The sequence below is a fragment of the Delphinapterus leucas genome, chromosome 4 (genome assembly GCF_059928025.1).
Source record: "Delphinapterus leucas isolate spDelLeu-1000000601 "Yukka" chromosome 4, BTC_Dleu_Yukka2, whole genome shotgun sequence".
NCBI lineage: Eukaryota > Metazoa > Chordata > Mammalia > Artiodactyla > Monodontidae > Delphinapterus > Delphinapterus leucas.
The window spans coordinates 59,485,883-59,509,781 of NC_143132.1; the positions used below are offsets into that span (position 1 = coordinate 59,485,883).

General features: G+C 38.5%; 1 protein-coding gene and 1 non-coding gene across 4 annotated transcripts in view; one reads left to right on the top strand and one right to left on the bottom strand.

Annotated features, from left to right (window-relative positions):
- The first annotated feature begins 259 nt into the window (after positions 1-259).
- GTPBP8 (GTP binding protein 8) overlaps positions 260-23,899 on the top strand; it is a 59,140-nt gene continuing 35,500 nt past the window's right edge. Inside the window, exons 1-6 of one of the 3 annotated variants that reach the window (XM_022550888.3) lie at positions 260-646; positions 2,443-2,541; positions 4,223-4,353; positions 5,347-5,446; positions 7,844-7,962; positions 8,157-13,248. In XM_022550888.3, the coding sequence (XP_022406596.1) occupies positions 311-646; positions 2,443-2,541; positions 4,223-4,353; positions 5,347-5,446; positions 7,844-7,962; positions 8,157-8,277 (906 nt within the window). In that variant the 5' untranslated portion in view covers positions 260-310 and the 3' untranslated portion in view covers positions 8,278-13,248. The other 2 variants (XM_022550968.3, XR_016392995.1) reach the window with 2 other exon arrangements.
- LOC149749317 (signal recognition particle RNA) lies at positions 12,860-13,159 on the bottom strand. The gene has a single exon (XR_016393155.1).

The window sequence follows — 23,899 nt, forward strand, 5'->3', positions numbered from 1 at the left end:
GAGCCTCAAGGCTCACACAGCCAGATATGTCTCTTCACCTCTGAAAATCGTTAAACAGCCTCCCCACAGCGACATACAAGTCAAAGGCACAGGTGTCAGGGCTAGAGTGTGAAAGGCACCCGGCGAACTTTTTTCCCCCTGCGAAGTAATAACACCTGCCTCCGGCTCTCTGTACGCGAAAAGCTTAAGCGGGAACCAGCGAGGCCAGCGGAGACTACAATTCCCAGCAGGCGTAACGGGAGCGGGGTCACGCACGCGCAGTTCAGACCTTCGGAACGAAGGCCCGAGGCGGGGGTTCTAGGAGAGGAAAATGGCAGCACGACGGCTGTGGTTTGACGTGGGCTGGCTGTTTGCGATGGGGGCAGAGCTGGGGAGCGGAAGACGAGCTTACTGCACGTCCCAGGCCTTCGCGGAGGTTCTACGGCTGCCAAGCAAGCAACTGACGAAGCTCGTGTTCCCACTGCAAGAACTCGAGCGGCATTTCGTCCCGGGCTCGAGGCCCGACCTTCACCTGAAGATCTTCAACCCAAGCCTGGATGACATCGCGAGGGCGGAGAGCGTCTTCACGGCTTCCTCGCGGAACCGCATCGAGTACCTCAGCTCCGCCGTGCGTCTCGACCACGCCCCGGACCTCCGCCGCCCGGAGGTGAGAACGGCAGCCGGATGCGGGTGTTGAGGACTTGGGCTGGAATTTTGCTGTCATCTCTTTCTTGTCAGCAGACCGGAGAGATTTACTAGCTTTCTGTGGACGCATATCATTATTATAACAAAGTAAGCAGATATAGTTTTAATTATTTTGATAGTGAATATAAAAGACTTTAAAAGGCGTTTAAAAACTTAACCATTTATCTTTTTTTCTAATTAATTGCAGTAGAGAATACCTGCCAAAACAAATTAGACAAAGTGAAGAATATGAAAAGTATAGGAGTTTCACAAATGAAGTGATTCTTATCAGTACGTAATTTTCACCCAATCTAAATTTCCTATCGTGGCAAAAAAAAATTTATATATAGATGGCAATAATGTATAACATTTTAAAAAACAACTTAAGTGAAATTCAGTGAGTGTGCATTTTATTCATGTCCTGCAGTTTACTATTTTGTTCTGTCTGGTAAATGAAGGCTCTGACCTCCTTACATACTTGTGATAACGGTACCACTGCACTGAAACTTTTCTGCTAATATATTTAGAACTGCTGTAGTAATTTAAGAGTACATAAATCACTTAATGATTTTGAGATAGCATCGATTTTCAATTTTCTAAATTACTGGACTTTTTGTGTAATTGGCTTTTTAATTCAGTTTTATTATCTGTATATTATCATTGGATTTAATCTGGGAGAGCATTTGAAATTTTTGCAGGATCCAAGTCAATTCATTCTGAAGGACTGACCCCAGTTTTGCAAAATGTGTAGCATTGCTGGCCCCTGCCCACTAAATGCCACCCAATCCTATTGATAACCAAAAATGCCCTTACAAATTTCTAAAACACCCCAGGGGGCGGTACCGCCCTCATTTAGAAGCACTGATTGGAAATGTACCCTCTTCAATACTGTATTAAAAAGACGAGCCATGTGTATTAATGGTTAATATTAGAAATATTTTGTTGCTTTCTACATTCAGACTAAAGGAGAAAAGCTTAATTGGAACAAGAAAGGTCAAGAGAAAGGAGTAATTATAATGGTGCTATGGTGTACTTTGAGAGTTTGTGGGGAAATGGAGTTCCAAACACAGAGCCAGTTCTGTTGAAACGCGTCTAGTTTGTAACTTCAGAAAAGCTTTGTAGGGTCTTCCCTGGTGGCGCAGTGGTTGAGAGTCCGCCTGCCGATGCAGGGGACGCGGGTTCGTGCCCCAGTCCGGGAAGATCCCATATGCCGCGGAGCGGCTGGGCCCGTGAGCCATGGCCGCTAAGCCTGCGCGTCCGGAGCCTCTGCTCCGCAACGGGAGAGGCCACAACAGTGAGAGGCCCGCGTACCGCAAAAAAAAAAAAAGCCTTATAAATATGGAATTCTTAATAAATGTTGCAGATATTCTTGAGTGGCATAGTGTAATTAAAAGCACAGGTTCTGGATATAGATGCCCTGAGTTCAGATTCCAGTTTCTTCACTTTCTGGCTGTATAATTTTGGGCCAGTTATTTAACCTCTCTCTACCTCTAGTTTTATCACCTGTAAAATGAGGATACGAATATTCTCAGTCTCATGGAGATATTGTAAAAAGTAAATAAGAAAATATGTTAAGTGCTTTTAAAACAGTACCTGCCACATTGAAATCATTTAGTAGATAGTAGCTGTCTATTAGAATTTGAGGTTTGACTAACTATAAGCCACTTTTTATGGTTAGGCAAGACTGACTAGTATTCACAGATTTTTGCAGCTAATACATTATATAGTAATATATATATATAAACTAGTACTCAATTATCTTCTTTTTGCTTGTATAAGGTGTGTTTTATAGGCAGAAGCAATGTTGGAAAATCCTCTCTAATAAAGGCTTTATTTTCACTTGCCCCAGAGGTTGAAGTTAGAGTCTCCAAAAACCCGGTATGTTAAAATTTAAAATATATCTAACTATCTCTGAATTGACTAAAATGAATAATAAATGTTGAGGGGGTAGAAGAAACCATCATTGCTAAGTTCCTAGAAAAGTGATTTCTTTCACACAAGTACTAATGTAAGACATTTCATTAATGCCTGTGTATTTCTCTGAAGAAAAGGAAGTGTATCCGGAGTTATTTTAGTAGTGTTGCCAGTATCTTGGGAAATCTTCCTTGGTCCAGTCTTTTCCAAAGAGCTGTTCTAGTGTCATTCTATATTTGCTTCTTTGAGAATGATAATCTGCTTCTACTTTGATTTTAAAAAAACAGCTTTAAAGTGTATTATTTTTTCCTCCTGTAATCTTTTATACTTTGCTAACTCAAATATATACACCCATCAGGCAATTCCCAGTTTACCCAGGGCCAAATTATGTGCCTAATATCCCAGCCAGCCTGCTGTAGTAGCTTTCTGTCATTTTCTCACTTCCTCTGCTTCCTTCTCAATAATGCAGACTCTACCAATATTTAAGATATCCTCTTCTCAAAACTCACCTCAGTTTTCCTCACCTTATTATCTATCCTTAGCAAAATGTTCACACCAACCCAGTGCTCACTGCCCCTGTTGCCTTGCACTGGAACCCTTCCCTGAGGCTTCACTGGTCTTCTCTTGCTCCGCAGTTTTTCCTATGGTTGATTCCCTGATACCATCCCTGACAATTGTAGTCATTTGTTAACCCTCCTAGCTTTACTCCTTCCTGCCGTGCCTCACCAAATACCCCAGCTAAACTCTCACTTCTAGGTAGGGTTGTTCCCTTTCTGCTGGGAGAGGACAATGGAAGAAATGTATTCTTGACATTCCTAATCTGTAATTCTAAAATTATTTTCCTATAGGTAGACACTTAAGCTGCCTGGGAACCTAAGCATCATTTATAAAATCTTTCCTCTGAAAATAATTCTTCTAAGTTCTAAACAATTGACTTTTAAAGTTATTTGTGTTAATCTTTCCTTTTCTGATTAATAATGTCCGTGGACACGAAACCACATGAATAAACCACTTTTTATCATCTTTACATCAGTTTTAGTTGCACATTTTACAGTTGTACATGCTTTTTAAAAAATGCTTAATGAAAGCACTAAACCCACCTAATAAAACATGCAAAACATCTTGATTTTAGGAAAGTTATAGTCTAGGCATAATAAACTATCAGGCTTTGCATCTAGGTGTTATGCAAACTTGTATGCCTGATAGTAAGCATTTAATTTAACCTATCTGTGCCATAATTCATTCTTCTTTAAAGTGGAGTTATATTGTTCATCAGAGAATATTGACTAATGCAGTCGTACTATTTAGAACAGTATAACTTTTTCACAGAGAGGGAGCTAATGAAGTAGGAAAGACTCGAAAATATTTTGCCTACGTTATTTCTAATATGGAATCTAAAGTTCTTAAATCATATAGATTCTCTTTAAAAAATGAATTGGAGGGAAGTAGTAGTATCATCTAAGCTCATCTCCAGCCACTCGTCTTCTGTCTTCTTTTCCTGTATCATCATCAGCATAGGGTTATATACAGAATACTTTTATGCTTTTAATAAGTAATTGTTAATTGAACAGAAAATATTTTGAGTCATGAAATATATAAAGGACATATTTTAAGAAAGCTTTTATTTTTCCATTTACTTTATCAGGGCCACACAAAGAAAATGAATTTTTTCAAAGTTGGAAAATATTTTACATTGGTGGACATGCCAGGTTATGGCTATAGAGCACCTGAAGATTTTGTTGACATGGTAGAAACCTATCTAAAAGAACGAAAGAAGTAAGAAAAACATTTTTCTTATAATTGTTATGTTGAACCCCCCCAAAGTTCTCATGACTAGGACATTCTACACATGATGAACACTTCAGTTTTATCAAATGACTTTTTTAGAAAGTCCACTTTATTCCCTTAATATTCTACAATACAGTATTTAGGAGCAAGGTATATACTGCCTGCTTAGTTTTTTCCTGTAAGTTAGCTTAAACTTAATTTCAATTGTTTTCCTAAATTGAGACTATCAATAGTAATTCAGCAGACTTTATTTTTATACCAAACTCTAAGCTGGCTGTTTTTAAAAATGAAAAATGTTGGTTAATGTGGTATTTACCAGATTTAAATAAACTTCAGTAAATTCTGATTATCCTTAAAATACTTCTGACATCATAGCCTCTGTAAATACTACCTTTTTTTATCTCCATAGGTAGTCAAGTAGCAGGTCTATGTTTCAAGCATTGCACAATATATAGAAAAATTAATGTTAACTTTTTGAAGAATAAAAAAGTGTTTACAAGTATCTTGCTTGTTGTAGCTTTACATAGAAACTAAGATAAAATACTTGCAAAAGAAAATGAAAAATATAACGTTTGGTTTCTGTTATCTGTTAGTCTTAAAGTAATATTTGAAAATTTAGACATTTTTATGGTAACTTATAGTTAATTGGGTTCCTGTTTCTTTCTCCCACTAGAGTTCAAGCTCTTAGAGGAAGGGGCTCATTCCTCTTTGTATCCAGTTCTAGGCAGATTATCTTATGTTCAATATATGCTATTGAAATAAATTAATATTAATTTAGTTACTGAACGTAAACACTGAGACCTGTTGGACTGTAGGATGGACTTCATAGTGAATTGAGAATTCCTTTTGCTTAAAGAAATTTTTAAATTTTGAATTGATAATTATTCAAAGTAAAATTTCTTAGTATAGTGAAGGTTGGGGGGAAGAAATGAATGAGTATATTTTATATTGCCGTTAATCTTCTTTTCTGCATTCTTATAGTTTGATGAGAACATTTTTGTTAGTGGATAGTGTTGTTGGAATTCAAAAAACAGACAACATTGCCATAGAAATGTGTGAAGAATTTGCATTACCTTATGTGGTAAGTATTTCTTTTGAATCATAGTTGCAATTAGAAATACAAGTTCCCTGTGTGTCTATGTGTGTGTGTGCATGTGCACATGTGTACATCTTTTTAATGAAAGAGTAGGTCTTGCCTCCTCAAAAGATAAAGGAGTACCTTTTAAACAATCTTTTCAATTATCAGCCATTAATATTAAAATAAGTTCTATGGTACTTTTAGTCCCTTTTCCTTCTCCTAGCTTTTAAGTTTTCAAAATTATAGTCAAAGTAAAAGTTTTCTAAACTGTTCATTTAGTGTTCCTAAGTGCATTTCTTTGTTTTTTGGGTTTTTTTTAAATGACAATATAAATATTTGCTAAGACTCATTTGTAGCTCCTTATCAGCAGGTTGGCAGATAGTACTTATCAGAATGTAAACAAAGCTGCAACTGAAAAATTTGCTAAACTAATCTGGAATTTAAGAACATCACAAGAATATAGTAAGCTCCAGCACACATAAGTAGGATGTTTATATTCTTAAGGAAAACAAAATTTCTTATGAGAATATCTTACAGCTCTTACTGTTGTTTACCCTAGAATAGAATACAGATTGGTAGGTTGGTATCCACATTTATTTTGCTTTGTAGGTTTTCCAGATAAAATGGCAGTCTTAAAGTTCCTCTCTAAGGAAAAGAGCCCACTGACTATAATTTGGTTTCAAAAAAATGTCAGAAAACCACTAAAATGTAGTGGTTTTGGAGTTTAATGCAAATCAAACCATGTTACCAGTCAGAAACTTTTCTGTATTCTTGGGGTTATGGAATTCTTGGGGTTTGCAAAAGCCCTGTGAAACATTAGAGATAATTTATGGTTATGAGGAGCCAAAGGATTGATAAACATAGTCTACGTAGTAAAAAAAAAAAAAAAAAAAAAAAGAAGAAGCCCAAATATTGTGCAACTGGTTATATTAAGTGACAGTGATAGTACTCCTAATTTGATATCATAGATACCATTTTGTGGAATCATATATTTTTCTCCATTTTAACTTTAAGGAAATATTAACCTTTCTTCTTTGGAAAAGATGTTGTCATAGAGAAATTATGTCTCCTTTTAAATAATTGCCTTTATGAAAAAAGACTTTCACTTTCTGCTTCTCACTCCTTCTGCCATTAATATTTTTTTAATTGAAGTATAGTTGATTTACAATCATTAATTTTTTTATAACTGAAAAGCATAAATGATTAGTCAGGAAATTTAATTTTATAGAAATTCCCTAGGAAAACCTCTGACAGATACATCAAGCTTTTACTTTTTTTTTTTTTTTTTTTGCGGTACGTGGGCCTCTCACTCTTGTGGCCTCTCCCGTTGCAGAGCACAGGCTCTGGACACACAGGCTCAGTGGCCATGGCTCACGGGCCTAGCCGCTCCGCGGCATGTGGGATCTTCCCAGACCGGGGCACAAACCCATGTCCCCTGCATCGGCAGGCGGACTCTCAACCACTGCGCTACCAGGGAAGCCCTCAAGCTTTTACTTTTTAATTGATTTTGTAATCATCCATGCATTGACCTTCCTCTAGTATGTATTGATAATTGTCATTGAGTAAGTAAATTATTCAAAGTATTTACTGTTGAACCTAGTAGAATCTAGGCTTACTTGGAATATAACTATATATCGATATAGCTTGGAATATAACTCTAGTGGCTACAACCTACAACTAGACTGATTTCTAATTTTTCCTTTAAATTTTACATATAAGGCAGAACAATTATGTAGTTCAAAAATGATTATAAGTTGGCAGTTTTATATGGATCAACCTAATAATATTCACTTCTGTATCTTAGACCGTAAGATATATAGTGATCGTATGAAACATTTGGCATATGGCAATTGCAAACATGGCTCCAGGGTGCTTTTCACTGGTCTTGAATCAAAGATATTATGGCCCTATGTAGTTAAAGCATAGGAAACAGCAAACATATATAGTGTATGCTTTATATATTGCATACATTAACTCATTTAATCTTCTCAGCAACTCCTTTAGGAGGTATTGCTTTTATTTTATAGATGAGGAAACAAGTACAGAGAGATTAAGAAACTTGCATAGGTCACCTAGTCGTTACTGAAATTTGTAACTAAAATGTATAAAACTGTAGAGTAAGAAATAACAGTTGACCCTTGAACAGTGTGGGAGTTAGGGGCGCCAACCCTCCTTGCAGTCACAAATCCAAGTGTAACTTACAGTCACCCCTCCCTATTGGGGGTTCCTCCATATTGGCAGTTCCACATCTGTGGATTTAATCAACCACAGATCGTGTAATATTGTAGTATTTACTATTGAAAAAATCTGCATATAAGTGGACCTTTGCAATTCAAGCCCATGTTGTTCAAGGGTCACCTGTACTTTATTTCTAATGCTTAAATATTTGTTTTCCTACAGATGGTATTGACAAAAATTGACAAATCTTCCAAGGGACATCTTTTAAAACAAGTCCTTCAGATCCAGAAATTTGTTGACACTAAAACACAAGGATGTTTTCCTCAGTTGTTTCCTGTAAGGTAAGAGTTGAATTGTCTTTATGTACTAACATATAACTTTATGTACTAACAACCTTTAGTATTAAATCAGTGTATCTGAGGTATCACTTAAAATTAGAGGAGTTTGGAAGACTATGCACTTAGCCATAATTTATTGGTACAACCCATCAACACTTTTATTTTTTTCTTCCCTCTATTCTTTCTTTTTTCTGCAGATTCTTGCTGAATCTTCGCTGTAGTATCTTCATGATCTTTCTACCTCAGCCTATTTCAACCCTAGACCACAGTAGAAGTGAAAACTTTTTACTTTTTAAATCACATAAACAACAGCCATAGTAAAGATACTACCATCTCTTTCTCAATTCTAAAGAAAAACAACTCATCTTTATGGTAGAAAGCTCATTCAGGCTGTGAAGGATAAGAATTTTCCTTTTAAAGGACGATGTGCAAAGAAGAAATGCTTCGTATAAGTTAGAATTAAGCATCAGTAGCAGACAGGATGGTTATTTCCTGAGCAGCAATTTTTGAGATATTAGGTGTGGTTTAGCAACGAAACATGAGTTTGTCTTTTCAGTGTACAGTTTGGGTACAGTAAGTAACCTATATACTAGCAGAAATGCAGTGCCACTTCCCTGTGATTTTCTGACTCTAACTTCTTTGACACTATGATAGTTTCTATGAGAAAATAATGAAACCAAGTAACACTTAGTTGTATATGAAACTGTCCTCTAAACAGTCATTCTACTTCCTACAAATCCAGATCACAATTAAATTGTTTGTAATTATGAACAGGCCAGTCTAAATCCATCTTCATTCTTTCCTACAAAATGTTTTTCCCCCTTGTCTTACATTCAAGTATTTATCCTGTTCATTTGTCTGTGTCCCATATATACAGTGGAAACTCCTAGGGGCAGGAATGAAATCCTAATTCTTCTTAGAGCCCTGAGCATTGGCATAGAAATATATCTGTTTCTTTTAAACATTTAATAAGAAGGAAGTGAGACTTCCTCTAAAAAGGCAAAACAAACATAAGATGGGCAAATTATGGCCTAACAGCAGCATTTATTGAAAAAAAATGTTTTAGTTGACTGTAAGCTGAGTTAAATAGTATAATGGGACTGGGGAAAAACTGACAATGTTTTCTTGAGCTACATTAGTAGAATTATAGTGTTCAAAACAAGGGAATCATCAAACAGTAGTCTCACGCTGCTATAAGCTGTATGCTACCAGATCAATTGAGCTAGATTGTGGCTTGACATTAAGAACAGCTAGAGCTATCTGAAAACAGATGGTCTTGGGGGAGGTTATGTCACTAGATCATTCAAAACACTTAATTGATCCACAAAGTAAGCATCCCTGTTTCACAGATACGATTACAAGTCGGAGAAGTGAAGTGAGTTACAGAGAGGTATTTGCTGAAATAGAAAGAGCATGAAAAAAAAAAAAAGCATGGACCTCAGGGTCAGACAGCCATGGTTTTGCATGGTTCCTCTACTTCTTGGCAGTGGCTTTTAAAAAAGCAACTTATTTCATTTTCTGAGTAAAAAAAATGACAGAAGGATTAAATAAAATGCATTGTGACTGATATACACACATTAGCCACATAATAAATGTTAGTTTCTTTCCTTCCCAAAGGTCAGTCAGTGAATAGCAGGGTTAGGCCAACAACCCAAACCATCAGATTCTCAGTACTTTTTAGAGGTGTACCCTTCTTTAGATGTGCCAGCATTTTCTGCTGCATGACCTTGGAATAACTGCCACTGTATCACTAAGTGACTAAGCAGAAGCCACACAGCACTCAAGGTCTTAAGGATTGAGACACATGCAGGAGGCTGCTGGCTTTCAAGAACTTCAACGTTCACCATACCACAGTGACAACATACAGGAAGTTGTCAGGTTGTACTCTGTAGCTCTCAAAACCCAATTCAGAAAATAGAGTTATTTATACTGCTTGCTTTTATTTGCTTGACCAAGTCCCAGTACATCCCTCCAAAAGAGGATTTGGCCTACTCACAGAATAATTATTATAAAGTAAGTCAGGTTTTATTTCCTTATCTTCCTGTATGATCTTGGTAGGAGAAAGGTGGAAGTGTGGGTAGACATGTAGTCCAACAGGGTTTGGCCTTTAAGCCTGCTGGCAAAAGTTAAGTGCTAACCTTCATGTCTGAACTCTGCCCCAGCTGAGTAGAGAAATAAAATTGGTGAAAGACCCCTAAAGATTGATTCTGGGATCAGTCTGTTTTTATAAATGGTATGGAAGAAATATATAAGTAGGCACAATATAATTGTTTCCGTGGTTTTCAAGCAAATGAGAACTGAGTCTTAAGGACAAAGAAAATCATATGAGTTGACAGAAATGTTGCAAATCAGTTCACGGTGCCATAGTTAGTGTGTGGACTATCCAACTTGTATCGCTCTTGTAAACTGTACATGTGTAACTTCAGTTATAACTGAGAATCATTATGGACTGTTCTCAAGTAGGCAGCTTTGGTCAAAAAGTCTAAAATGCTGTACTTTATCAAAAAGAGAATTAGCAATACAGCAGAAAATATTTTACCTGTGTTATATACAGGTATACACCATACATGTATCCATAAACGTCATAGTGTCTCCATAAGAGTCCACGTATCCCAAGAAACCATGTGTCATTTCCATGCTGATAAATGGATGAAAGGATATGGATGGATACAGTAAGATAGATCGAATAATAGACACAATAATGGTGATGATTTTTTTTAAAAAATCATGAGAAAAGGTCTACATTATCATGGTAATTGAATCTGTGATACAAAAAGAACAAATTAAAGAAATCAGAATTTTAGTCTGGGAAATAAAAAGCAAAACAGAAGATATTACAATGGCATTTTTCACAGAAATAGAACTAACAGTCCTAAAAGCTGTGTGGAACCACAGAAGACCCCAAATAGCCAAAGCAATCTTAAGAAAGAACAAAGCTGGAGGCATCACACTTCCTGATTTCAAACTGTGTTACAAAGCTATAGTAATGAAACAGTACGGTATTGGCATAAAAACAGACACATAGGTCAGTGGAACATAACAGAGAGCCCAGAAATAAACCCATGCATATATGAGCAGTTAATTTACAAAGGAGCCAAGAATATACAATGGGGAAAGGACAGTCTCTTCAATAAATGGTGCTGGGAAAATTGGACAGCCACATGCAGAAGAATATGTTAAGACCTGAAACCATAAAACTCCTAGAAGAAAACAGGCCCTAAGTTCCTTGACATCAGTGTAGGTGATCAGTTTTTGGATCTGACTCCAAAAGCAAAGGCAACAAAAGCAAAGATAAGTAAATAGGACTACATTAAACTAAAAGCTTCTGCACAGCAAAGGAAATTATCAACAAAATGAAAAGTCAGCCTACTGAATGGGAGAAAATATTTGCAAGTCATATATATGATAAGGGGTTAATATCCAAAATATATAAAGAACTCATACAACTCAATAGCAAAAAATAAATCGGATTAAAAAATGGGCAGAGGATCTGAATAGACATATTTCCAAAGGGGACATACAGATGGCTAACAGGTATATGAAAAGATCCTCAATATCACTAGTCATTATGGAAATGCAAATCAAAACCACAGTGAGATATCACCTCACACCTGTTAGAATGGCTATTATCAAAAAGACAAGAAATAACAAGTATTGGCAAGGATGTGGAGAAAAGGGAATCCTTGTGCGCTATTGGTGGGAATGTAAATTGGTGCAACCACTAAGGAAAACAGTATTAAGATCCCTCAAAAAACTGAAAATAGAACTACCATGTGATCCAGGAACTACACTCCTGGATATATATCTGAAGAAAATGAAAACATTAATTTGAAAAGATATATGCACTCCCATGTTTGTTACAGCATTATTTTCAATAACCAAGATATGGAAACAACCTAAGTGCCCCTCGGTGAATGAATGGATAAAGAAAATGTGGTATTATACAGTTGACCCTTGAATAGTGTTAGGGGTTAGGGGCTCTGACCCTTGGCCCAGTCGAAAATCCAAGTATAACTTATAGTCGACCCACTATATCCACATTTTCTCCAAATCCCTGTATTCAGCCAACCAGGTGTAATGCTGTAGTATTTACCATAGAAAAAATCCACATATAAATGGATAAATGGAATTCAAACCCATGTTATTCAAGGGTCATTGTGTATACACAACTGGAATACTATTCATTCACAAAAAAAGAAGGAAACCTTGCCGTTTGCGACAACATGGATGGGAGAGCGTTATGCTAAGTGAAATGAGTCAGAGAAAGACAAATACTGTGTGATCTCACTTAAATGTGGAATTTAAAACAACAACAAAACAAGCTCATAGATGCAGAGGAGAGATTGGTGGTTGCCAGAGGTGTAGGTTGGGGGTAAGAGAAATGGGTGAAGGTCAGAAAGTACAAACTTCTAGTTCTAAAATAAGCCATGGGGATGATGTAATGTACAGTATGGTGACTACAGTAATACTATATTGCATATTTGAAAATTGCTAAGAGAGAAGATCTTAAAAGTCCTCATCACAAGAAAAGAAAATATTTTTTAACTATAAATGGTGACGGATGTAACTAGACTTACTGTGGTGATCATTTTGCAATATATACAAATATCGAATGGTTGTACCCCTGAAACTAATATAGTGTTATGTGTCAATTATACTGCAATAAAGAACAAAACAAAACAAACAGAAAAACACTTTTAGTCTGGAAAATAAAAGGCAAAACAGTAGATGTGAAATTTTTAGAATCATGAAAGACATAGATCCGATAATGTGGATCTCCAGATTTAGAATACTTCAAGAGGCTGGGGGAAGAGAGGAAAAGTAGGACAGATTAAGACATTCTGTTTCATACATGGAACTCACAAGAGTTTGTAAACAGATTTTTTTTTTTTTTTTTTTTAAGAGACGGGGTCTCACTATGTTGCCCAGGCTGGAGTGCAGTGGCTATTCACAGGCACGATCCCACTACTGATCAGCATGGGAGTTTTGACCTGCCCCGTTTCCGACCTGGGCCGGTTCATTCCTCCTTAGGCAACCTGGTGGTCCCCCGCTCCCAGGAGGTCACCATATTGATGCCAAACTTAGTGCGGACACCAGATCGGCATAGCGCACTACAGCCCAGAACTCCTGGGCTCAGGCAATCCTCCTGCCTCAGCCTCCCGAGTAGCTGGAACTACAGGCGCATGCCACCGCACCCGGCTGTAAACAGATTTTGAGTTAGATGAATTCAGATCTGTTACTACCTCTGAAGTAAGGAAGAAAATGATTTTGCTTTTTTTCTTTTTTTTTTCACAGTGCTGTGACCTATTCTGGAATCCATCTCTTGAGATGCTTTATAGCAAATATAACAGGAAATCTGGAGACTAATGGCTTCCAGTTTAGCTGAAGATTCAAAATTGTCTATGCCAACTAAAGTTAAAGACTTAGAATTTCAACATTGTTTTAAATGTTGTGTATCTGTAACTTGCAGGATCACTTCAGATTTAAAACCTACATATTCCCAAAACAAGAATGAATTTGTGCCTGCAGCGGGGGAAAGGTTTATACATGGTTGAATTATGCTGTTCATTAGAAGAGATACCAGCCATTTTTCCTGTTTTAACAAACTGACAAACAAGAGCATATAGAGGTCCATAAAATGCAAGTCTATTTCCTACTGTGTAGACAAGGTTTGCCATATTATTTATTGGGTTTTTGTCTTTTAAAGGAATGTCTATTATATATATTTTATTAAAATATTACAATGGACTAGGTAAAAAAGGGGCTACTTTTCTGCTAAGCACTAATAGATAGGTTGAAGATAAATTCTTATATGTATGGCTATAACTTATCTTTTTTTAGAGACCTTATTTGAATATAAAAAAAAATTATTCTTGGGCTTCCCTGGTGGCGCAGTGGTTGAGAGTCTGCCTGCCGATGCAGGGGACACGGGTTCGTGCCCCGTTCCGGGAAGATCCCACATGCCACGTAGTGGCTGGGCCCGTGAGCCATGGCCGCTGGGCCTGCGCGTCCGGAGCCTGTGCTCCGCAACGGGAGAGGCCACAACGGTGAGAGGCCCGCGTACCGCAAAAAAAAAAAAAAAAAAAAATTATTCTTCATAAAATTTGAGTCAGTCCATACTGGAAGTACCAGTTATTTCAGGCTGGGGTCAGTAACCTTCACAGGGTTCAGAATCAGAAGACCAGAATTCAAGTTCCAGTTCTAATATTTATTACATGTTGGACGTTGGGCAAATTACTTGAGTTCTCTGAACTTCTTTTGTAACTCTTACCTCAAAAGCTATGAAGATTAAAATGTGAAAAGGACATCTGCATATTCTACGTATTTGTAAAGCAAGACCAACTCAAGTATATAGCAAAATTTACAGGTAGATTTATCACAGAAAACATCCTGTCAAAAGTAACATTTTATCTAATGAAAGACCAAAAAGAAGTTTTAGATGAGAAGGTGATTTGCAAAAGACAAGAGAAAAAAGTTGATCGGACAGTTTATAATTGGTTCATTAAGATTCACAATGGAGGAAGGGAGGAAGATGGCGGAGGAGTAAGACGTGGAGATCACCTTCCTCCCCACAAATTCATCAGAAATACATCTACACGTGGAACTGCTCCTATAGAACACCCACTGAATGCTGGCAGAAGACCTCAGACCTCCCAAAAGGCAAGAGACTCGCCACATACCTGGGTAGGGCAAAAGAAAAAAGACAAAACAGAAACAAAAGAATAGGGATGGGACCTGCACCAGTGGGAGGGAGCTGTGAAGGAGGAAAGGTTTCCACAAACTAGGAAGCCCCTTCATGGGGGAGATTGCGGGTGGCGGAGGGGGGAAGCTTCGGAGCCGCGGAGGACAGCACAGCAACAGGGGTGTGGAGGGCAAAGCGGAGAGATTCCCACACAGAGGATCGGTGCTGACCGGCACTCACCAGCCCAAGAGGCTTGTCTGCTCACGCGCCGGGGCGGGCAGGGGCTGGGAGCTGTGGCTTGGGCTTCAGTCGGATCGCAGGGAGAGGACTGGGGTTGGCAGCCTGAACACAGGCTGAAGGGGGCTAGTGCGCCATGGCTAGCCAGGAGGGAGTCCAGGAAAGAGTCTGGACCTGCCAAAGAGGCAAGAGACTTTTTGTTCCCTCTTTGTTTCCTGGTGCGTGAGGAGAGGGGATTAAGAGCGCTGCTTAAAGGAGCTCCAGAGACGGGCGCAAGCCGCGGCTATCAGCTTGGACCCCAGAGACCGGCATGAGACGCTAAGGCTGCTGCTGCAGCCACCAAAAAGCCTGTGTGCAAGCACAGGTCACTATCCACACCTCCCCTCCCGGGAGCCTGTGCAGCCTGCCACTGCCAGAGTCCCGTGATCCAGGGAAAACTTCCCCTGGAGAACGCACGGGGTGCATCAGGCTGGTGCAACGTCACGCCGGCCTCTGCCGCCACAGGCTCACCCTGCATCCATACCCCTCCCTCCCCCCCTGTCCTGAGTGAGCCAGAGCCGCCAATTCAGCTGCTCCTTTAACCCCATCCTGTCTGAGCAAAGAACAGACGCCCTCAGGTGACCTACATGCAGAGGCAGGTCCAAATCCAAAGCTGAGCCCCGGGAGCTGTGCGAACAAAGAAGAGAAAGGGAAATTTCTCCCAGCAGCCTCAGAAGCAGCGGATTAAAGCTCCACAGTCAACTTGATGTACCCTGCATCTGTGGAATACCTGAATAGACAACGAATCATCCCAAATTGAGGAGGTGGACTTTGGGAGCAAGATATATTATTTTTTCCCCTTTTTGTGAGTGTGTATGTGTATGCTTCTGTGTAGACTTTGTCTGTATAGCTTTGCTTTCACCATTTGTCCTAGGGTCCTGTCTGTCTGTATTTTTTTGTTTTTTACTTTAAAAATTTTTTTATTAATAATTATTTTTTCTTTTATTTTAAAAACTTTATTTTATTTTTTCTTACTTTCTTTTATCCCGTCCCTCTCTGCCTCCCTTCCTTCCTTCCTTCCCTCCTTCCTTCGTTCCCTCCTTCCTTCCTTCCTTCCTTCCTTCCTTCCTTTTTTCTCCCTTTTATTCTGAGCTGTGTGGATGAAAGGCTCTTGGTGCTCCAGCCAGGCATCAGGGTGGGACAGCCAGCTTCAGGACACTGGTCCACAAGAGACCTTCCAGCTCCACATAATACCAAACGGGGAAAATCTCCCAGAGATCTCCATCTCAACACCAACACCCAGCTTCACTCAGTGACCAGCAAGCTACAGTGCTGGACACCCTATGCCAAACGACTAGCAAAACAGGAACACAGGCCCATCCATTAGCAGAGAGGCTGCCTGAAATCACAATAAGGCCACAGACACCCAAGAACACACCACCAGACGTGGACCTGCCCACCAGAAAGACAAGATCCAGCCTCATCCACCAGAACACAGGCACTAGTCCCCTCCACCAGGAAGCCTACACAACCCACTGAACCAACCATAGCCACTGGGGACAGACACCAAAAACAACGGGAACTATGAACCTACAGCCAGTGAAAAGGAGACCCCAAACACAGTAAGATAAGCAAAATGAGAAGACAGAAAAACACACTGCAGATGAAGGAGCAACATAAAAATGCACCAGACCTAACGAACAGGAAATAGGCAGTGTACCTGAAAAAGAATTCAGAATAATGATAGTAAGGATGATCCGAAATCTTGGAAATAGAATGGACAAAACGCAAGAATCAGTTAACAAGGACCTAGAAGAAATAAAGATGAAACAAGCAACGATGAACAATGCAATAAATGAAATTAAAAGTACTCTAGATGGGATCAATAGCAGAATAACTGAGGCAGAAGAATGGATAAGTGACCTGGAAGATAAAATAGTGGAAATAACTACTGCAGAGCAGAATAAAGAAAAAAGAATGAAAACAACTGCGGACAGTCTCAGAGACCTCTGGGACAACATTAAATGCACCAACATTTGAATTATACGGGTCCCAGAAGAAGAAGAGAAAAAGAAAGGGACTGAGAAAACATTTGAACAGATTATAGTTGAAAACTTCCCTAATATGGGAAAGGAAATAGTTAATCAAGTCCTGGAAGCACAGAGAGTCCCATACAGGATAAATCCAAGGATAAAGATGCCAAGACACATATTAATCAAACTGTCAAAAATTAAAAACAAAGAAAACATATTAAAATCAGCAAGGGAAAAACAACAAATAACACACAAGGGAATCCCCATAAGGTTAACAGCTGATCTTTCAGCAGAAACTCTGCAAGCCAGAAGGGACTGGCAGGACATATTTAAAGTGATGAAGGAGAAAAACCTACAACCAAGATTACCCAGCAAGGATCTCATTCAGATTTGATGGAGAAATTAAAACCTTTACAGACAAGCAAAAGCTGAGAGAGTTCAGCACCACCAAACCAGCTTTACAACAAATGCTAAAGGAACTTCTCTAGGCAAGAAACACAAGAGAAGGAAAACACCTACAATGACAAACCCAAAACATTTAAGAAAATGGGAATAGGAACATACATATGGTTAATTACTTTAAATGTAAATGGATTAAGTGCTCCCACCAAAAGACAGACTGGCTGAATGGATACAAAAACAAGACCCATGTATATATGCTGTCTACAAGACACCCACTTCAGACCTAGGGACACATACAGACTGAAAGTGAGGGGATGGAAAAAGATATTCCATGCAAATGGAAATCAACAGAAAGCTGGAGTAGTAATTCTCATATCAGACAAAATAGACTTTAAAGACTGTTACAGGAGACAAAGAAGGACACTACATAATGATCAAGGGATCGATCCAACAAGAAGATATTACAATTGGAAATATTTATGCACCCAACGTAGGAGCACCTCAATACATAAGGCAAATACTAACAGCCATAAAAGGGGAAATCGACAGTAACACATTCATAGTAGGGGACTTTAACACCCCACTTTCACCAATGGACAGATCATCCAAAATGCAAATAAATAAGGAAACACAAGCTTTAAATGATATATTAAACAAGATGGGGGGCTTCCCTGGTGGCACAGTGCTTGGGAGGCCGCCTGCTGATGCAGGGGACATGGGTTCATGCCCCGGTCCAGGAAGATCCCACATGCCGCGGAGCGGCTGGGTCTGTGAGCCATGGCCGCTGAGCCTGCGCGTCTGGAGCCTGTGCTCCACAACAGGAGAGGCCACCACAGTGAGAGGCCTGCGTACAGCAAAAAAAAAAGAAAACACAAGATGGACTTAATTGATATTTATAGGACATTCCACCCAAAAACAACAGAATACACATTTTTCTCAAGTGCTCATGGAACATTCTCCAGGATAGATCATATCTTAGGGCACAAATCAAGCCTTGGTAAATTTAAGAAAATTGAAATCATATCAAGTATCTTTTCTGACCACAGCGCTATGACACTAGATATCAATTACAGTAAAAGATCTGTAAAAAATACAAACACATGGAGGCTAAACAATACACTACTTAATAACCAAGTGATCACTGAAGAAATCAAAGGGGAAATCAAAAACTACCTAGAAACGAATGACAATGGAGACACGACGACCCCAAACCTATGAGACACAGCAAAAGCAGTGCTAACAGGGAAGTTTATTGCAATAGAATCCTACCTTAAGAAACAGGAAACATCTCAAATAAACAACCTAACCTTGCACCTAAAGCAATTAGAGAAAGAACAAAAAAACCCCAAAGTTAACAGAAGGAAAGAAATCATAAAGATCAGATCAGAAATAAATGAAAAAGAAAAGGAAACGATAGCAAAGATCAATAAAACTAAAAGCTGAGTTTTTGAGAAGAAAAACAAAATTGATAAAGCATTAGCCAGACTCATCAAGAAAAAAAGGGAGAAGACTCAAATCAATAGAATTAGAAATGAAAAAGGAGAAGTAACAACTGACTGCAGAAATACAAAGGATCATGAGAGATTACTACAAGCAACACTATGCCAATAAAATGGACAACCTGGAAGAAATGGACAAATTCTTAGAAATGCACAACCTGCTGAGACTGAACCAGGAAGAAATAGAAAATATGAACAGACCAATCACAGGCACTGAAATTGAAACTGTGATTAAAAATCTTCCAACAAACAAAAGCCCAGGACCAGATGGCTTCACAGGTGAATTCTATCAAATATTTAGAGAAGAGCTAACACCTATCCTTCTCAAACTCTTCCAAAATATAGCAGAGGGAGGAACACTCCCAAGTTCCTTCTACGAGGCCACCATCACCTTGAGACCAAAACCAGACAAGGATGTCACAAAGAAAGAAAACTACAGGCCAATATCCCTGATGAACATAGATGCAAAAATCCTCAACAAAATACTAGCAAACAGAATCCAACAGCACATTAAAATGATCATACACCATGATCAAGTGGGGTTTGTTCCAGTAATGCAAGGATTCTTCAATATACACAAATCAGTCAACGTGATACACCATATTAACAAATTGAAGGAGAAAAACCATATGATCATCTCAATAGATGCTGAGAAAGATTTCAACAAACTTCAACACCCATTTATGATAAAAACCCTGCAGAAAGTAGGCATAGAAGGAACTTTCCTCAACATAATAAAGGCCATATATGACAAACCCACAGCCAACATCGTCCTCAATGGTGAAAAACAAACCATTTCCACTAAGATCAGGAACAAGACAAGGTTGTCCACTCTCACCAGTATTATTCAACATAGTTTTGGAAGTTTTAGCCACAGCAATCAGAGAAAAAAAAGAAATAAAAGGAATCCAAATCAGAAAAGAAGAAGTAAAGCTGTCACTGTTTGCAGATGACATGATACTATACCTAGAGAATCATAAAGATGCTACTAGAGCTAATCAATGAATTTGGTAAAGTTGCAGGATACAAAATTAATGCACAGAAATCTCTTGCATTCCCATACACTAATGATGAGAAATCTGAAAGTGAAATTAAGAAAACACTCCCATTTACCATTGCAACGAAAAGAATAAAATATCTAGGAATAAACCTACCTAAGGGACAAAAGACCTGTATGCAGAAAATTATAAGACACTGATGAAAGAAATTGAAGATGATACAAACAGGTGGAGAGATATACCATGTTCTTGGATTGGAAGAATCAACATTGTGAAAATGACTCTACTACCCAAAGCAATCTACAGATTCAATGCAATCCCTATCAAACTACCACTGGTATTTTTCTCAGAACTAGAACAAAAAATTTCACAATTTGTATGGAAACACAAAAGACCCCAAATAGCCAAAGCAATCTTGAGAATGAAAAACAGAGCTGGAGGAATCAGGCTCCCTGACTTCAGACTATACTACAAAGCTACAGTAATCAAGACAGTTTAGTACTGGCAGAAAAACAGAAATATAGATCAATGGAACAGGATAGAAAGCCCAGAGATAAACCCACACACATATGGTCACCTTATCTTTGATAAACGAGGCAAGAATATACAGTGGAGAAAGGACAGCCTCTTCAGTAAGTGGTGCTGGGAAAACTGGAGAGGTACATGTAAAAGTATGAAATTAGAACAGTCCCTAACACCACACACAGAAACAAACTCAAAATGGATTATACACCTAAATGTAAAGGCAGACAGTATCAAACTCTTAGAGGAAAACATAGGCAGAACACTCTGTGACATAATTCACAGCAAGATCCTTTTTGACCCACCTCCTAGAGAAATGGAAATAAAAATAAACAAATGGGGCCTAATGAAACTTCAAAGCTTTTGCACAGCAAGGGAAACCATAAACAAGACGAAAAGACAACCCTCAGAATGGGAGAAAATATTTGCAAATGCAGCAACTGACAAAGGATTAATCTCCAAAATTTACAAGCTCATGCAGCTCAATAACAAAAAAAACAAACAACCCAGTCCAAAAATGGGCAGAAGACCTAAATAGACATTTCTCCAAAGAAAATATACAGATTGCCAAGAAACACATGAAAGAATGCTCAACATCATTAATCATTAGAGAAATGCAAATCAAAACTACAATGAGATATCATCTCACACCCATCAGAATGGCCATCATCAAAAAATCTAGAAACAATAAATGCTGGAGAGGGTGTGGAGAAAAGGGAACACTCTTGCACTGTTGGTGGGAATGTAAATTGATACAGCCACTATGGAGAACAGTATGGAGGTTCCTTAAAAAACTAAAAATAGAACTACCATATGACCAAGCAATCCAACTACTGGGCATATGCCCTGAAAAAACCATAATTCAAAAAGAATCATGTACCAAAATGTTCATTGCAGCTCTATTTACAATAGCCCAGATATGGAAACAACCTATGTGCCCATCATCGGATGAATGGATAAAGAAGATGCGGCACATATATACAATGGAATATTACTCAGCCATAAAAAGAAACAAAATTGAGTTATCTGTAGTGAGGTGGATGGACCTAGAGTCTGTCATACAGAGTGAAGTAAGTCAGAAGGAGAAAGACAAATACCGTACGCTAACACATATATATGGAATCTAAAAAAAAAAAAAAAAAGTCATGAAGAACCTAGGCGCAAGACACAGACCTACTAGAGAATGGACTTGAGGATACGGGGAGGGGGAAGAGTAATCTGGCACAAAGTGAGAGAGTTGCATGGACATATATACACTACCAAACGTAAAATAGACAGCTAGTGGGAAGCAGCCGCATAGCACAGGGAGATCAGCTCGGTGCTTTGTGACCACCTAGAGGGGTGGGGTAGGGAGGGTGGGATGGAGGGAGACGCAAGAGGGAAGAGATATGGGAACATATGTATATGTATAACTGATTCACTTTGTTATAAAAAAGAAACAGCATTGTTAAGCAATTATACTCCAATAAAGGTGTTAAAAAAAAAGATTCAGAATGGAAAGACAAAGCCTTACTTTGAACTAATGTTAATGGAAAATATTTTTATGAAGATGCTACTGACCTATTCATATAAGTGGCTTAGCTTTTCAAAGTGAAGCTGAATATTATAATGTTACAGCAATAGCACTGGATAAAAAATTAACTCTGTAAAACAGCTTTGTGACTTTTTTAGAAAATTCAATTCTGGATATGTTTTCAGTTTTATAGTTAGTTGTGGTGGTTTATTCTAATCAGCAGTGATTTAAGCTTAAAAAAAAAAAAAGAAACTTTTAAGGGCTTCCCTGGTGGTGCAGTGGTTAAGAATCTGCCTGCCAATGCAGGGCACACGGGTTTGAGCCCTGGTCCGGGAAGATCCCACCTGCCGCGGAGCAGCTAAACCCGTGCACCACTACTGCTGAAGCCTGCGTGCCTAGAGCCCGTGCTCCACAACTAGAGAAAGCCTGCATGCAACAATGAAGACCGAATTCAGCCAAAAATAAATAAAATAAATTTTTAAAATAACTTTTAATATAGGCATTCACCGAGTAAAATATGTAACAACAGAATTTGTTAAAAGTCATCTTTCTACCTGCCAGTGTTTTTTTTACTGCTTGTCTTAGCCTTGATTCTGGTTCTCCTAAAAGCACGGCCCAAGACAAAAGCTTGCATCCAGTAGTTTACTGGGGATGTGATCCCAGCGAACAGGAGTGAAGGGGAAATGAAACAGATGGCAGGAAAGCCAATCAAGGACGCATTGAGTTGGAAACAACATAGTACTAGGGCTTGATCTTGAGGAGCCTTATTAAATGTGCCTCTGAATTGTCTTTGAAGGGGGGTTAGAGGACGGCGCCACACCTCTCCCAAGTTGGATATGCCCAAATGCCAAGCAGTTCCTGTAGCTTGTCAGAAGCCAGGAGGCAAGGTGCAGTTGCCCATTCCTGCTTGAAACTAGTTGCCATACTAGTGGTCAAGTAAGAGGCCAAGAGGATTTGAAGTGACATATGGGAGGTCTACCACACTGCTCTTAAAATGACCAGAGTGTTTTAATGCCACCCAAAGTGATTAAATTGGTATTCACTATGATGACGCTAACAGTATTTTCTAATCTAATTTACTGGATAAGTTATGGGTTTGTATATTTAAGATTTCACTTTTAAAAATTTAAAACATTTGAATTTAAGTTGTTTGGAAAAAATAACATATAGAATACTATGTTCCTTATATATAAATTATCATTTTATGGACACATGAAGCTCTTTACATTTTTCCCAGAATTTTAAGGGGCAGATGGGAGAAGGAGGAGATAAAGAAACATACTCCAAAGGAACATTAATGAAGTAGAAAAAAAATGCTAGGCTTATAGTCTAATCCAGTTTTACCTTAGACAATTCACTGAACCACTCTGTTTTTTCAGCGAAGGATGACCTCCAAAGTCTCTTCCAGCTGTAAAAGTTTATGATTCTTAGACAATAATGCCACTAAAGATGGAGGGACCTAAGACCAGGGAAACCTACTAGCTCCACAAGACTAGTGGAGGCATGTGCAAAGAAAAGTAGATGCAAGACCTGACCTTAAATCTTAGAAGCTGGTGGCTATTTCTAGACTTGTCATGAATGAGACTTCCTTGGTATTGTCCATGTTTTAAAGCACTAAGTAGCTCTACCACCTGGTAGGAAACCGGGAGAAATATAAACAATAAAAAGTGACTAGAGATTGATTAAGAACTCTGAATTAAATAGGATATTTAGCAAGGCTTCAGAAAAGGAAGCTAAACCAGCATTTATCTAACTTTGCATTTCGGGCTACTTGCATCAAAATCACCTGAGCCCCTTAATAAAAATGCAGGCTTCTGGTCCTATCCCCTAACCATATTTATCGATCTCTTTGGAAGGGACTCAAAACCTGCATTTTTAAATAACCCACCAAGTGATTCTCAAAACATCCTACAGTTTGAGAACCTCTGATACAGTATTGTAGGTAAGTGGGAAAATATACAGAAAGCAGATGAGGAAAGAACAAGGCCAGATAAAGAACAAAAAGGATGCTAAAAAATGATAGGATGGCTGAGGAAAGGAAGGATGCAGTATATACTAGGGCACTGTTTCATTTT